The sequence below is a fragment of the Carcharhinus amblyrhynchos genome, chromosome 2 (assembly GCF_965287045.1).
Source record: "Carcharhinus amblyrhynchos chromosome 2, sCarAmb.v2.hapA, whole genome shotgun sequence".
NCBI classification, from domain to species: Eukaryota; Metazoa; Chordata; class Chondrichthyes; order Carcharhiniformes; family Carcharhinidae; genus Carcharhinus; species Carcharhinus amblyrhynchos.
In genome coordinates this window covers 26,112,236-26,129,926 of record NC_137325.1, presented here as the reverse complement: position 1 = coordinate 26,129,926, position 17,691 = coordinate 26,112,236, and the positions used below count along the sequence as shown (strand labels likewise).

General features: G+C 43.8%; 1 protein-coding gene across 5 annotated transcripts in view; it reads right to left on the bottom strand.

The window, feature by feature from the left end:
* The window catches only part of elmo1 (engulfment and cell motility 1 (ced-12 homolog, C. elegans)), a 259,536-nt gene that overhangs the window by 150,812 nt on the left and 91,033 nt on the right, over window positions 1-17,691 (bottom strand). For all 5 annotated transcript variants that reach the window (XM_080203660.1, XM_080203693.1, XM_080203676.1 and 2 more), the window contains 2 exons: window positions 7,849-7,948; window positions 734-885 (listed from right to left, as the gene is read on the bottom strand). In XM_080203660.1, coding sequence (XP_080059786.1) covers window positions 734-885; window positions 7,849-7,948 — 252 coding nt within the window. The remainder of the gene's footprint in view (window positions 1-733; window positions 886-7,848; window positions 7,949-17,691) is intronic.

Below are 17,691 nucleotides of genomic sequence, written 5' to 3'. Positions count from 1 at the left end.
GGGCAGGCTCGAAGGGCTAGATGGCCTACTCCTGCTCCTATTTCTTATGTTCTTATGTTCTTAAATAATGTACGGTTTTTCCATCCTTCCTGCCAAAGTGGACAATTTCACATTTTCCCAGAATATACTCCTTCTGCTAAGATTTTGCCCACTCGCTTAACATGCCTATATCCCTTTGCAGACTCTCTGGACAACATATTTTCCCACCTATCTTGGAGTCATCAGCAAATTTAACTACAATACATTTGGCCCCTTCATCCAAATAGTTTGATTACTGCCTCACAGAACTAGGTTCCAGCTGAGCCTCTTCCCACCTGTCTTCATCTAACACTATCAGCATTTCCTTTTATTCCTTTCTCCCTCACATACTTATCTAGCCCACCCTTAAAAACAGATATGTTACTCATCTTAACTACTCTCCGTGATAGAGTTCTACATTCAAGTTTCTTATTGGATTGAATAACTACACTCATATGTATGATCATTAGTTCTGGACTCTCCCCATAAATAGAAACATCTCTATGTCTATCCCATCAAACCTACCCTCCAGTCAGTCACTAATAAGTATTCTTCTTCAAGCTTTTCTGATCGTTAGAATCTCGTCAGTTCTGGTTTCATTTTGTATTTCGAGTGCACCTAAATCCTTTTTATCATACTTACTCAAGACTCATTATACTAATCTGCCTCAAAATCTTAACTGTTTTCTTCTAGCTAAAGACTGATGAGAACTTACCCTTGTAAATGTGGCATTAGTTGGCCAATGGTGATCTCTTGTGCCACCTTCTGGTAGAGATCATAGCTGTTCAACACCATAGACTCCAAGATTGCGAGCGACCTTTGTAATACAGACACATCCGTTGCAGATTTGTTCACATAACTCGCTATCTGAAAGATGCATAAAAGGAACAGTAAGTTTTAAATTCTGAAATTACAATTTCTGCAAAAACATTACTGCCCATACTTGGATACAACTTTACCCCCTTTCTGGAACCTACATCTTTTGTGAAGCTGCTTCCATCTCACCTATAAATATGCAGAGACTATACCAATCAATTCTGTGTGTGTGTGTGTGTGTGTGTGTGTGTGTGCGCGCGCGCGCACGTGCATGCCTGTATCATTAAACAGGGTGTGTGTGTGTGTGTGTGTGTCAAGAAACAGGATGTGTGTGTGTATCAATCAATAAGTAGGATTTTCGATGCTGAAAGTATCGAAAGCAGTTTAACACTACTTCCATCAGCAATCTCTGTGCTGAACAAACTTATACCACACAAGACAGAGGTGACCAATTGCTGATTTAAGCTGCTTTTTTCTCCTTTTTACTTATTGTATATTTTTCTTTGGTGGCAGGAGGTGAAATGAGGGAATAGAATATTAGTTGCTAATAACAGATATTACAAAATAAACAAATACAAGGAAAAGCATCCTGTCAAGTGGAACACATTATATGATGTTTGGAGCGTCAGTGTACACGGCCACTACATCCTTTGTTACCGATTACACACACACCATTATTAGGTTTCAAAATGTTTCCTCAGAACAGAAATATAGCTGGAGGAGATCATTCAGGACTTCAGGTCTGCTCTGCCGTTCAATAAGATCTCAGATGACTTTTTACTTTAATTCCACTTTACCACACTATCCCTTAGTATCCAAAAAATCTAAAAGGATCTCTGTCTTGAATTTAGGTGTCAGCTGTGGCTTAATTGGCCCACGATTGCTTTTATGACACAAGGTTCTGATTTTAAATCTCACTCCAGGACTGAGTGAGATGCCAAACCAGTGCAGCATTGAGGGAGTGCAGTACTGTCGAAGGTGCTATCTTTCGGACAAAACATTAAACTGTCCTCTCAGGTGGACGTAAAAGATCCCATGGCACCATTTCAAAGTCATCCTTGGTGTCCTGGCTGGCATTTATAGAATCTACAATGAAGAAGGAGGCCATTTAGCCCATCAAGACTGCACCAACAACAATCCAACCCAGGTCCTGTTCCCATAACCCCACATATTTACCCTCCTAATCTCCCTGACACTAAGAGGTAATTTAGCATGGCCAATCAACGTAACCGCCACATCTTCCAGACTGTGGGAGGAAACCACAGCATTTGGAGGAAACCCATGCAGGCACAGGGAGAATGTGCAAACTCCGCATAGACAGTGAGCCAAGCCAGGAATCCTGGTGCTGTGAGGCAGCAGTGCTAACCACTGTGCCACCGTACCGCCCCAATTAACATGGCAAAAATATTATCTCGTCCAATTTTCTTTGTCTTCAGCTCTGACGAAGGGTCATCCAGTCTCAAAGCATTGGCTCTATTCTCTCTCCACAGATGCCGTCAGACTTGCTGAGATTTTCCAGCATTTCTGTTTTTACGGCAAAAACATTGTCTGGTCATCATCGCATTGTCATCTGTTAAATCCCCCCAACATCAACATCCTGGGATTCGCCATTGTTCTGCACCAGCCATATAAATGCTGCGACTACCACGGCAGGTCAGAGACTAGCGATCCTACAGCAACAAAGTCAGTGACTGAGTCACTCCTCCAAACCTGCCCACCATCTACAAGACTCAAGTCAGGACTGTAATGCAATACTCTCCACTTGTCTGAATGGCTGCAGCTCCAACAATAATTGAGGGGCAATTTAACATGGCCAATCCACCTAGCCTGAACATCTTTGGACACTTATTCCAATCCTTTTCTAAGAATGGCTGCCATACCATTTGCTTTCCTGATTACTTGCTGTATCTTCTTTTCCCAATAACATTATTGCAGTATTGATGTAAGCCTACTTGTGATAATAATAAATTCAAACTTTGTTAACTTTCTGAAACTTGTGTACTGAATACTAAAATCCCTTTGAAAGCCAACATTTTTCAGCCCCCTCAGCATTTAAACAAATATGCTACCTTTCTATTTTTCACAATTTTTAAGCACACAATTCCTCATATTATATTGAATCTGCCGTGTTCTTTCCCACTCATCTGATTCATTTAAAAACACAGATAATAGGAGCAGGAGAAGGCCATTCAGTCCTTCATTATGATCTTGGCTGATCATCCAACCCATTAGCCTGGTTCCACATTCCATCCATATCCCTTTGCCCCAAGAGCTGTATCTAACCCTTTCTTGAAAACATACAATGTTTTAGTTTCAACTGCTTTCTGTGGTAGCAAATTCCACAGTCTTACTATTCTCTAGGTGAAGAATTTCTTCTCATCTCAGTCCTAAAAGCATTGCCCATAGCTTAGACTGTGAGCCCTGGTTCTGGACACCTCCATCATCAGGAACATCCTTCCTGCATCTATTCTGCCTAGTCCTGTTAGAATTTTATAGGTTTCTTTCAGATCCCCTCCCTCATTCTTCCAAACTCCAGCAAACATAATCTTAACTGACTCAATCTCTCCTCATGCAACAAACCCCCATCCCACGAATCAGTCTGGTAAATCTGCACTCCCTCTAGAGCAAGAACATGCTTCCTCAGATAAGGAGAACAAAACTACACACAATATTCCAGGTGCAGCTTTGCCAAGGCCCTATATAATTGCAGCAAGACATTCCTCTGTTCTGTATTTGAATCCTCTTGCTATGAAGGCCAACATACCATTTACCTTCTTTACCCCTTGCTGTACCTGCGTGCTTACCTTCAGTAACTGGTGTACAAGGAAACCCAGATCTCATTACACATCCCTCCCAAAGAACAACCCAGCACGGGAAACAGGCCCTTCGGCCCAACGAGCCCGCGCCGCCGCATCACCCTACACCTATTCTACCCTGCGTGTCTACGAATGGAACCCCTAACTTAGCCAGATTCAGGGGAGAATAGTGTCAATTTGGTAAACCAATCAGCCTAAGAGCACATCTTTGGGGTGTGGGAGGAAACCGGAGCGCCCGGAGGAAACCCACGCAACCACAGGGAGAATGCGCAAACTCCCACAGACACAGGCCCAAATCCATGTATCTGCACAGCCAGCAGTGATAGTCACTGAGCTGTTGCGGCGCCCGTCTACCGGTCCAGGATCAAGCACACACACCGACACGAAGTACTGGGCCACTCCCGGAACCTCCAAGAGCATTCAGATAATAATCTGTCTTCCTGTTTTTGCTACCGAAGTGGATAATTAATCCACACTATACTGCACCTGCCATGCATTTGTGCATTCACTCAATTTGTCCAAGTCACATTCCTGACAGCTCAACAGCACCAGCGTCCGTCCCCCCCGCCCCCATCCCCGGCCCCCATCCAGCTTTGGTGTCATCTGCAAATTTGGAGATGTTTCATTTAGTTGCCTCATCTAAGTCATTAATACATACTGTGAATAGCCGGAGTCCTAGCACTGATTCCTATAGGACCCCACTAGTCACTACCTACCATTTGGAAAATGACCCATTTATTCCTACTCTTCATTTTCTGTCTGCCAACTGGTTTTCTATCCATCTCAATACACTCCTCCCAGTCCCATGTGCTTTAATTTTACACGCTAATCTCTTACATGGGACTTTGTTGAAATCCTTTCGAAAGTCCAAGTAAACCACATCCACTAGCTTCCCCTCATCAAGTCTACCAGTCACATCTTCAAAGAATTGCAGTACATTTGTCAAGCATGATTTCCTATTTTGTAAATCCATGCTGACTCTGTCTGATTCTACCACTGTTTATCAAGTGCTCTCTTACAAAATCTTTGATAATGGACTCTAGAATTTTCCCTATTACTGAAGTCTGGCTGACTGGTCTATAATTCCCTGTTTTCTCTCTACTTCCCTTTTTAAATAGTGGGGTTACATTAGCTACCTTCCAATTCCAGAGCCTATAGAATCTTGGAAGATGACCACTAAAGCATCCACTATTTCTAGGGCCACTTCCTTAAGTACTACGGGATACAGATTATCAGACCCTGGGGATTCATCGGCCTTCAATCCCATCAATTTGCCCAACACCACTGAGGCCTCTCTGTGTCCTTTTCACAACTTATTTTCCCACCTAACTTTGCATTTTCAGTAAACTTGGGAACATTACAATTGGTCCTCTCAGTTAAGTCAATGATACAGATTGTAAATAGCTGAGGCCTAAGCAGTAATCCAAGTTAAAACCACCAGTTGAAACCTGCCACCCTATAATGACCTGTTCGTTCTATTCTATTTTCAGACCATTAGTTACAAATCTATACCAACATATTAATCCGAATTCCATGAGCCCTAATTTTCAGTAACAACCTCTTGGGTTGCACCTTACTGAATAGTTTTTGAAAGTCCAAATATGCTACAACATCCCTTATCTCTCCTGCTATTTACAACCTCAAAAAACTAACTAAATTTTTTGAACATGATTTCCCTTTCAAAAATCCAGCCAAATCTATCCAATCATACTATGATTTAAACAGCTTGTTACTGTGTCCCTAAGAATATATTAAAGGGGTCTAACTAGAACTTTGTAGAATCCTTACAGTTCAGCCCATCGAGTCGACACAGACCACAATCCCACTCAGGTCCTATCCCCATGCATTTACCCTAGCTAGTCCCCCTGACATTAAGGGGCAATTTAGCATGGCCAATCCACCTAACCCACACATCTTTGGACTGTGGGAAGAAACCGGAATACCTGGTGGAAACCCAAACAGACACGGGGAGAATGTGCAAACCCCACACAGACAGTTACCCAAGCCAGGAATCGAACCTGGGTCTCTGGCGCTAAGATGCAGTGACATCATTGCGCCACTGTGCTGTCCCTTATAACACGGCAACATAAATTCCACTCCTTTGTCCCTCGTTAAAGGGACTGAAACATAATGTTTCATTCCCCTTTTTAACTGGCTCTCCACTAACTTTTAGCGATTTCTGTAGGTCTTATATAGTTTACCATTTCATCTCTACTATCATTTATTATTCAGCTCCACGGGGAGAGACCCTAGAGGGCCGATTCTCAGATTCCAGTGAATAACTGCACTCGGGTGGAGGGGGGACTGGAGTTTGTGGAATTCTCGCTTAAACGTTTGCTAAAATCAAAAATACCTACAAACATACAACAGTATTTCTGTTTTAAATTTCTGTTGAGGTTCATACATCACTCCCTTTGTTTTCACCTTTTCATCTCGCACAATGATTAGCACTGCTGCCTCACAGAACTAGGGACCTGGGTTCAATTCCTGGCTTGAGTCACTGTCTGTGTAGAGTTTGCATGTTCTTCCCATGTCTGCGTGGGTTTCCTCTGGATGCTCCAGTTTCCTCCCATGGTCTGAAAGACGTGCTGGTTAGGTGCGTTGGCCATGCTAAATTCTCGCTCAGTGTTCCCAAACAGGCGACTAGTGGATTTTCACAGTAATTTCATTGCAGTGATAATGTAAGCCTACTTATGACACTAATAAATTAAACTAAACCGCATTGATTTTGGTCACGTGACTACATAACTCAGCCGCAGCCAGTATTCCAGTTACAATTTTTTTTTCCAAAGTGTAACCATGCGTTAGTGAGTTGAGAATTTTAGCTGTTTATGCTTTCACAGAGCAGAAAGTAAAGGTGTAACTTCACTAGAGGGAAGGCAATACAACCAATTGCTTTGATTTACAAGGATTGCAAGAACAAAATAGGAAGTCAATTTATAGACAAGGTTCCAGTTTCTCAAACAGTATCATGACAGTAAGCAGACTACATGTATGTTGTGAGGTTGAATGAGGGATAAAGGTTGGCCAGGAAACTGGGGAGACCTTGCCTACTTTTCTTCTCAATAATGTCACAGGATCTCTATCGTCCATCTGAGGGAACAAACGGTGCTTCGGTTTAACATGTCATCCAAAAGTCAGCATCCCAGACAGTGCAGCATCTCTTCAGTGCTGCACTGATGCATCAACCACGACTATGCACACAAGTTCCTGAAGTTGGACTTGAGCCCACAATCTTCTACACAGAGCGAGAGTCTACCAACTGAGCCGAGCTGAGGGAATCCAACCTCAGTATAAAAGCAAGAGGGAAGGGCATTGGGAGCCATGAGCTAGAAACACTTCAGCTGGTAGAGGTTCTTGCACTGTCTTTCAAAAGACACAGCAAATTGAGCTTTATCTACTCTTACAATTGGTTGGAAAAGATCCCATGGCAATGAACAGGAGGAATTTGGTCATTATCTGTTTGAGGGACACTGCTGTGCATAAACCTGCACTGTTCCCTTTCCACAACCAATATACCCTCCCTGAGTCCTGAACTGAATGCAGTACTTTAAATGGGGTCTAATCAGAGCTATGTATATTTGTAACACAACTTCAACAACTTTATGGTTCAGCATCTTAACACGAAGGCCATTGCTGTACCTGTTCACTAGCTTTGAGTGATTTTACTGAACTGCTGAAAGCATATGGATGGAAATAAGGCACAGATCAGCCCTGATCCAACTGAAGTATTTTTTAAAAACATTTTAATGTTTATTTATTGGTGTCACAAGTAGGCTTTCATTAACACTGCAATGAAGTTATTGTGAAAATCCCCTAGTTGTCACACTCCAATGCCTGTTCGGGTACACGGAGGGAAAATTTAGCATGGCCAATGCACCTAACCAGCACATCTTTCAGACTGTGGGAGGAAACCAGAGCACCCAGAGGAAACCCACGCAGACACAAGGAGAATGTGCAGTCTCTGCACTGACAGTGACCCAAGCCTGGAATTGAACCCTGGTCACTGGCACTGTGAGGTAGCAGTGCTAACCACTGTGCCACCAACTAAATGGCCAGACAGGTTTGAGGGCTGAATTACATACACCAGCTTCTCTGTTTCCTATGCCAGTGGTTGAGAGCCTTGCCAAACCTCCCCTTCCCCTCCATCACTCTGCTCTCACTTCACTGATATGAATAACACCAGCCATCCCAGTACCTTTTTGATGAACGCCACCGAGAACGTATCCCAAGAGACAATCCCATGGTCCATCAGCTCCACGAACGCAGTCAAGGTGAATGACAGCATATCCCCAAAGCTGAAAGGACAAATGACACACAAGTCAATTCCAACCATCTGAACTTGGGCAACGTGAGAATGTTCTCTGAAGCTGTTTTTGCCCAGCAGGAAACTAGGAGAGGGTATCAAACAGAAGAAAGCCCTACTGGTACCATGACATGCCCAATAGGGTACCGTAGTTGTCAGAAAGCATGAAGAGCAGAAGGGTAGCTGCAAAAAAAAAAGTGAACTAATTAAATGATGCCAATAACTCAGTAAACAGCAGCGCCACAATCTGAAAGGAAGATGTATTAGTAGAAATAGTGCAGGGCAGCCAAGAGACCATCATGCAATTCCCATGCACTGATTACAGAGCACCCAGATTAGATAAGTAACCAGCTTCATCCACATACACAGCAGGCGTATCAGTCAGGAATTACAGCTCAGTCACATAATCAATCATTTCTTTATTAGTAAGATGTTAGGGTAGCGATTGTAGATTTAAAAATGAGGAATAGGCTCACGCAACAAAATGTGTTCTGAGCCACAGAGTGTACCGTCAGGAGTCTGAAACGTAACTCCGTCTGGTGTTAAAGTGTTACTTTTTTTGGGAATGACAGATTTTATGTAGTGGGCTGACTCTACCTCCATAGTATCCTCCTGATTCACATGTAGCTTCTAGACCTGGTGGGGGGAGAGCCTGCATCAACCTAGATGCACTCAGATAACTTGGATACTGTTAGCACAGACTTTACATTCAAAACAGACTAACGATGGATCTTCATGCACTGAGTCATTCAACAGTAAATTGGTTTTTATTTTTTACATAGCAAAGACAGTCAGCATCATGTCATTTCACATAATCATAGAATGCTACAATGCAGAAGAACGCCATTTAGCCCATCGGGTCTGTGCCGACTGTAATCCCACCCAGGCCCTATGCCCATAACGCCATGCATTTACCTTAGACAGCCGCCTGACACTAAGGGGCAATTTTTTTTTTAGCATGGCCTAGGCTGCACGCCTTTGGACTGTGGGAGGAAACTGGAGCACCCGGAGGAAACCCACGCAGACACTGAAAGAATGTGCAAACTCCACACAGACAGTGACCCAAGCTGGGAATCAAACTGGGTCCCTGGCACTGTGAGGCAGCAGCACAAACTATTTGAGTCAATATATTACTGATGCCAGCGTAATGAACAAAATATAGCAATATTGCTCAAAAATATTGCTCAATATAGCAATAAAATGCTCAACAATACTCATACTGATAGCATCTTAGCAAAGTGAAACATTTTGGCTGCACTTTTATTTTGGAGTGCAGTTATCATTGGACACAGGCAGTGATAAGGTGAAGGACTCGTCAATCTCTTTTTAAAAAAAATAAAACTATGGAATGGGGCGGTGTGTGAAAGCAGCCAGGTTGCTGGGAGAATTCACTAACCATCTTCAAACCACACCATGAGATCTTTCGCAGCCACATGAATGGGCCAACCAATCACGGTTAAATATCCCAAGCGGACACCCTTGGAATGCCCCGGCACTGCACTTGCCTAAAGATCTTACCTGCCGTTCACGCCATGCTCCTGCTGCGGCGAAGTCGGAGGATTTGGTGGCCTGCCAAATCTCCGTTCACTGCGGCAGGATGGGAAAATCCCGTCAGCATGAACGGTGGTAAGATTTCAGCCCTAGAGTCAAGTATCTAAACCAGAATTTGGGGTTTAAACAAACTCTCTCTAAATTGCAGAGCACTGCATTCCTCGCCAAATTAATTGCGTGTTTAACACAAATCATAACTCTCAAAAAATAGGCCCAATCATTCAGTAAACACATGTGTTGCTCAAAAAAGACAGTAGGACTAGGGGGCACAGCCTCAAGATAAAAGGGGGGCGGTTTAGAACAGAGTTGAGGAGGAACTTCTTCACTCAAAGGGTGGTGAATCTCTGGAATTCTCTGCCCGTTGAAGTGGTGGAGGCTGCCTCGCTAAATATTTTTAAGACGCGGGTTGATGGGTTTTTGATAAGAGAGGGGATTAAGGGTTATGGGGAGAGGGCGGGAAAGTGGAACTGAGCAGCGACAGATCAGCCATGATCTTATTGAATGGCGGGGCAGGCTCAAAGGGCTGGATGGCCTACTCCTGCTCCTATTTCTTATGTTCTTATGTTCTTATAACTTCACAAGCAAGTTGTTGAATTTAAACTTGGAGACCATCACCTGATCATGTTACGTGTTCACCGTTTGAATTTTCTTAGCACAAGCGCTCAACTCACCTTTCGAATTGGTGACCTCACACACAGACTGCACCACATCCTGTGCTTTCCAGAGCCTCCGCATCTTTTTACATTCCATAAACAAACCAAACTTGAAGCCCCTCACTCCTTGAAGGCCCCTACTAAAACCCTTGTTTGAAATCCCATTCCCTCGGTCCCAGTGGCCCTGCAATACCCCACTTCAGTGACCATTCTGTGCATGTGAGCCCGGACAGCAGGTGCCCAACAGGAAAGGTTAGTCCTGCATGCCAATGAGTTCTGCCTGTTCCCTAACCACATCGCTCCCACTAACACTGCGAGGCCAAACTCTGAACAACAGCAATAACAAACCGCAATAACAACAAGATAACTAACTGTGGGCTTTTCCCAATGTTGGACAATACAATAACTAAACCAAAATATTCTTACCCCTTCTTTGAGCAGAGAAAGTTGGGGAGAGATTTAAAAGAGGTGATCAAAATAGTGACAGGTTTGATAGAACAGATAGAGAAACTGCCAGAGGATTTACAATAATTACAAGTTACAGAAAAGAGGAGAAATAATTTTATGCATGTTCTAATGATCTATAAAGCACTGCCTGAAAAGTTGGTAGAAGCAGATTCAGCAGCAAATTTTAAAAGGGCATTGGATGTGTACTCAAAAGGAATAATTTTCAGGACAACGGGGAGAGAACAGTGGAGTGAGATTGGAAGTGACATAGAAGATAGGAGCAGAAGGCCCCATCTGGCCCCTCGAGCTTCCTCTGCCATTTATTATGATCATAGCTGATCATCCAACTCAATAGCCTAATTTGCTATAGAGATTAATTGGATAACTCTGTCAAAGAGCCAGCACAGCCATACTGGGCTAAATGGCCTCCTTCTGTACTTTGTAATTCTATTCCAGCAACCATGGTCACGAACCTGATGCTCAGTTGGTGGGTAATCTAAAAGTTACCCAAGTTAACCAAATAAAAAGCAGTACTGTAAGTATCTAATTGAAAGCCATTATTTTAGGTTGAGTACAAAAGATAACTTAACAAATGTGGTGTCCATGCATGTGCTAATTCATCAAGAATTTGCCAGTTAATGTCATCAAGAAGCTGAGTGAACTCTGGAATGTCTAGCCTGAAAAGCAACAAATTCGGCAACAAAAGGTTTCTTTCAGGACCAACCAACCAGGATAATAGGTCTAGCACGCCACATTTATCAACTCAACAGTGAAAGTCTATCCAGAGCCAAGTGAGAGATCTGGTCAAGGGAGCATAGAGCACAAAGATCCATGTTCCTGCTCTTCAAAAAAAAATCCAACCCATACTGAATGAAGATCCATGGATTCCACGTGACAGTGTGCCAATATACAATAAAGTTTGATATGGTCACATACATCCAGGCCAAGCTGAAGAAATCCCACTAACAGACAGCTCAGCATTCTCCATTACAATCAGAGTGAACAGGCTGAACATCGTGGGTGTTTACAAGCCACTAGAAACATGGCCAAGCATCACCTGACCAAACGTCAACCACCCAATTGATCTACAGCAATGATTTCAACATGAGGGACTTCCAAAAAGTAGCCAGAGTAGTGAACAACTACAGTGCTGTCACCTGCATCAAGGTGCCGACAGTCATCTCAGTCCTCAAACTCAAGTGGAATTTCTGTAAATTAGCTTTCACGGATATGTTTCCAATAGTCAGTTCCACCTCACCACTACCTCTCTCAACTCCTCCATGGTTATGACATTATCAGACTGTTTATTTGACTTCCGTACCACATGAGCAAAGGTTTGCTCCAATTAAGCACTGGGAGGACAGAAACCATTCTTCGTGCTCCAAACTGATTCCATCCCTCCCCATGGCAGTAGTCTGAGATTAAACAAATTGATTCATGACCTTGGTGTCACATTTGATCCAGAGAGGAGTGTCTGACCCCATATTTGTGCCATCGCAAAGACCATCTGTTTTCACCTCCATAACATCATCTGACTTCAGCAGCTGAAACCCTCATTCATGCTTTTCTTAGAACTAAACTCGACTATTCCAACACAATTCTGGCCAGCCTCCCACATCCTATCCTCCCCAAACTTGAGGGCATCCTAAACTGTGTCTCAATACGCACTGGGTCCTGTTGTCCTATCGAGCAAAGTCTTGATTTTAAAAATCTCATCTTTGTTTTCAAACCCCTCCGTAGGCTCATCCTCTCCCTATCCCTAATCTTCTCCAGCCCCACAATCCTGTAACTCTGTACCCCCAAGTTTTCCTGATTTTAATCGCTCCACTATCGGCCTTCAAATATCTAGGCGTTATGATCTGGAATTCCCTCCCCAAACCTCTCCACCTCTCTTTCAGCCTTTAAGACATTCATAGAGTCCTACACTGCAGAGGAGGCCATTTGATCCATCGAGCCTGCACCGACCATAATCCCACCCAGGCCCTATCCCCACAACCCCATGCATTTACCCTAGTTAGACCCCTGACACTAAGGGGCAAGTTATCATGGCCAATCCACCTAATCCACACATCTTTGGATTGTAGGAGGAAAGTGGAGCACCCAGAGGAAACCCACGCAGAAAACGTGCAAACTCCACACAGACAGTGACCCAAGCAGAAATCAAACCCGGGTTCTGGCATTGTGAGACAGCAGTGCTAACCACTGTAGTGCTCCTTAAATCCCACTTATTTTACCAAGCTTTTATTTGCCAGACCTAATGGCCAGAATTTTCCGGCCATTCACGCCAGCAGGATTCTCTGGTCCCACTGCAAGTGAACGGAGATTTAGCTGAGCGCCAAATTTTCCATCCTTGCTTGGAACAACGGCAGGATGTGAACTGCTGGAAAACTCTGGCCAACGTCTCCATATGTGACTCAGCACAATATTTTGATTATAAGGCTCCTGTGAAGTACCACTGGACACTGTAATGCCTTACAAGGTGCTACATAATTAAATTGTTGTCACTGTTGTTATAAGGTTTCACGGTCCACCGTACAAGCAATGTCATGAACACAATCCAGAGAATGCAGCAGGCCTGAAATACATACAACCGTTTTGCTCAACTACTCTAAGTAAGGGCCATCAGAAGCATCCTGCATCACTACAGGGAAGATTAAATGCCATCCCAGACTCAGGACAATGAGAAACCGCAGGAGTTTAATGCTGCTTCAGGCCCGGATACAGCAACAGCAATCATCGATTGTCTAGACAAAAGGAAGATTAGTGCGCTGGCAACCAACTGTTACAAACCTGAATTTCTCATGCTCCATTTGGAAATTCTGCAACTGACTTGAGGCCATCACACTGCCCTTTCCTGAGCTGTCACAGATCAGTTCAGATGCGCTTGCGACTCTATGCCTACCTCTGAAAACAAATGCATAGACTCTCCCTGCAAAATGCCACTGCACCCATCATCTTTTTTGAGTTTCTTCTCATCCAAAGTGATGGATGCAGTGCTGACAAATATGGGAAAGCCACCGGTTTCAATGGCATTAACCCAGAATCATTGAATCCCCACATTGCAGAGGGAGGCCATTTGGCCCATCTAGTCTGCACCTACTCTCTCTGATAGAGTACCCTACCAGCCCCCTGCACCCACCCTATCCATGTAACCCCACCACTAATTAATATATCTAACCTATACATCCCAGGACATTAAGGAGCGATTTAACATAGCCAATCTACCTAACCTGCACACCTTTGGAGTGTAGGAGGAAACAGGAGCACCCGGAGGAAACCCAGGCAGCCACACTGTCTGCTACACAGACAGTGACCCGAGGGCAGTTGAACCTAGGTCTTTGGCGCTGTGAGGCAACAGTGCTAACCACTGTGTCACCATACCACTCTTACTTACAGAAAGCGGAGAGGCCTAGAGTTGATGTGCAAAGAATGTTTCCACGAATGGGAGAGACTAGAACTCGAGGGCACAACCTCAGAGTGAAAGGGCACTCCTTTAAAACTGAAATGAGGAGGAATTTCTTCAGCCAGAGGATGGTGAAACTGTGGAACTCATTGCCACAGAGGGCTGTGGAGGCCAGATCATTGAATGTCTTTAAGACAAAGATAGAGAGGTTCTTGATCAATAAGGGGATCAAGGGTTATGGGGTGAAGGCAGGAGAAAAGGGATGAAAACCATTTCAGCCTTGATTGAATGGCGGAGCAGACCCAATGGGCGAATGGCCTAAATCTGCTCTTATATCTTATGATCCTGGAGGCATGTGGCTTGTCAAAAACTCTGCCAACATATTTGACAGGGATAACTGCTGAAATCTGGCACCATTGAGAGGTTGTTGCTATCCTACAGCCAGGAAAACCATCCTATTGTCCTAAAATCTACAGTCCCAGCAATTTTCAGTGTAGAAGGTTGTCAAATACTTCATCCTTAACTAAATAAAAACAGTTTTCGAAGCTTCAGAAGAGGAAGAATCTGTTCTGACTAGCTCTTTGTATTCAACATTGAAGCAGGATTCCAGAAATAGCTGAAGTTTGTTAGCAACATTTAACAGTGCCTGGCATGAAGGCCTGCTGCTCAAGCTTAAAACAATCATTAAGTGTTGCAAAACCCTTAGGCTTAACAACTCCTAATGAACAAACGTTATTCTGCATCCACCTTCATTATTAGGCCAGTCAAATACAATGTTCAACAATAGCCTCCCACAGAGTTCGATGCTCAAAATGTCCTTTTTCAAACCTAGACCACGGATATGCCAGGCACCAAAGTCCAGATGTATGTATGTGGTGATGACATATCACTGACAACGCAGGCATCAATGCTGAAACCAGAAAGGTGGACACTCGTTTTCAGACAATGGTATCTCTGTCCCAACTGAGAGGGGAAAGCTACGCCATTATTTCATCACAGGACCCCACCACTGGAAAAGAGCTCAGTGTTTCCTTCTCTGAACATGAGGTGGAGTTGCCAATGTTGGACTGGGGTGGGGCAAGAAGTCTCACAACACCAGGTTAAATTCCAACAGGTCTATTTGGAATTACGAGCTTTTGGATCACTGCTCCTTCATTTGGTGAGTTATGATAAAGGAGCAGCGCTCCAATAGCTCACGATTCCAAATAAACCTGTTGGATTTTAACCTGGTGTTGTTCGACTTCTTACTGTGTCCTTCTGTGGAAAGGGACTTAACCATTACACCCACTTGAAATACCAGAATGTCACCCTGAACAGATCTCCCCCCAAGTGGCTCCCTGTGCTGTCCCACACTGCTCCCCCCGCCCATCATTTACGATGCTGCCATCACATTCCGTGAGATGGCAAAATCTTTAGCCAGAGGTTGAGAGTGGATGTTCTCAATCAGATTCCTCCTGAATCTCCAGCATCACAGATATCAGTCTTCAGCCAATTGGATTCATTCCAAGTGATATCAGGTACTGGATAACTGCAAAGTTTATGGATCCTGAAAACATTCTGGCAATAGTACTAAAGACTTCTGCTCCAGGACTAGCCATACTCCTAGCCAATGTGCTCCAACTGGCATCTACCCAACATTATGGAAATTGTATGGTAGGTATGTCCTGTCCACAAAAGCAGGTCAAATCCAACTCAACCAATTACTATCCTATCGATCTACTCTCAAACATAAGCAACGTGATGGAAAGAGTCATCAAGAGTGATACTAAGCCATACTTACTCAGCAATAACATACTCACTGATGCTCAGTGTCAGTGCCACTCAGCTCCTGACCTCATTACAGCTTTGGTCCAAACATGGGCAGAAGAGTTGGACTCCAAGAGTGAGGTGAGAGTGACTGTCCTTGACATCAAGGCAACATTTGACCAAGAAGGGCATCAGGGAACTGTAGCAAAACTGAAGTTAATGAGAATCAGGGGTGAAATCTACTGTTGGTTGGAGTCATACCCGACAGAAAAAAAGATGGCTGTTGGAGCTCAATCATCTCAGTCCTGGGACATTGCTGCAGTGGTTCCTTAGGGTAGTGTCCTGGGCCCAACCATCTTCAGCTGCTTCATCTTCCCTTCATCGTAAGATCAGAAGTGGGGTTCTTCACTACTGTTTACATAATGTTCGGAACCACTTAGGATTCCTGAGATACCGAAACAGTCTGTGCTCTTGTGCAGCAAAGCCTGGACAACAGTCAGCTTTGGACTGATAAGAGACAAGTAACATTCATGCCACTTAAGTGCCAGGCAAAGGCTTCTCTACCAATAGAGAATCTAATCATCCCCATTTAACAATCAATGGGATTACTATTGCAGAATCTCCCTCTGTCAACATACTGGGGGGGGGGGGCTACCACTGACTCGAAACTGAACTGGATAGCCGTATAAATACTGTGGCTATAAAAGCAGCTTAGAGGCTTCAAATTCTGGGTGACTAACTCATCTCCTGAATCCCCAAATCCTGTCCACCATCCAAAAGGTCCAAGTCAGGAGTGCAATGGAATACTCTCTCTACTTGGGTGGATGAGTGCAGCTCCAACAACAGCTTAGCACTATCCAGGACAAAACAGCCCATTTGATTGATACTCCATCTACCACCTTCAACATTCACCCCTTCCATCAACAACAGGTAGAGGAGGGTTTTTCCAGATTCCCATCAACTTCAGTTTTACTAAAGCTCCTTGATGTTACACTTGCTCAAATGCCGCCTTGATGCCAACAGCTGTCACTCTCACATCATCTCTTGATTCAGCTCTTTTGTCGATGTTTGGAAAAGGCTTGCAATGAGATTGGGGGTGAATGGCCATGGCAGAATCCAAACTGAGCACATGAGCAGGTTATTACTGCTGATGACATCTTCTATCACTTTGCTTATGGAGAAACAGGCTGGGTTGGATTTGCTCTGCTTTTATTGTGAGATTAGGAATACTTGGGCAGGTAGATGCTGTTATGATGGAAAATCATCAGCAAGTGATTAAGTCAGTAATTAGAGGTTAATTGATTAAGCACATCACTGGGTGCATCTAAAGGGGAAACGTGATGATCTGGGACTGGAGTTTAGTGCATTAGGATAAATCTTTGTCCGAAAGAGGTGGCGATGCTGGCGTTGGATTGGAGTAGGCACAGTAAGAAGTCTCACAGCACCAGGTGAAAGTCCAACAGGCAAGTTTTTGGAGCACTGCTCCTTCATCACCTGAAGGAACAGCATTCCGAAAGCTCGTTATTCCAAATAAATCTGTTGGACTTTAACCTGGCAATGTGGCAGAAGTGAAGACTTGGCTTCTTTCCAGCCAGCCACAGGAGTTTTATAGTAGTTGTGGAGAATGGTTACTATCTGAAAATAAACAACTGAAAGCTAAGCTTTCTTCAGCCAAAAGACTGCATTTGAAGTTAACATTCAGAAACAGTAGTTTGGCTTATTCTGGTAAATGGCTGAATGAAAATGTCCAGCTGCTATTTTCTGAGAGGGGACCTCATGAGCAATGGAAGAATGAAGTTGCCATATGGAGATGATTTACTTCCTTGCTGAAGATAAAATAACAGGGAATAGCTTTGACACTTACCATATGAAAGCAAAATAAGAAGCAGAGTACTTTGGCAATTGAGAATCAGTGCATTTGGACGTGGAGCAAAA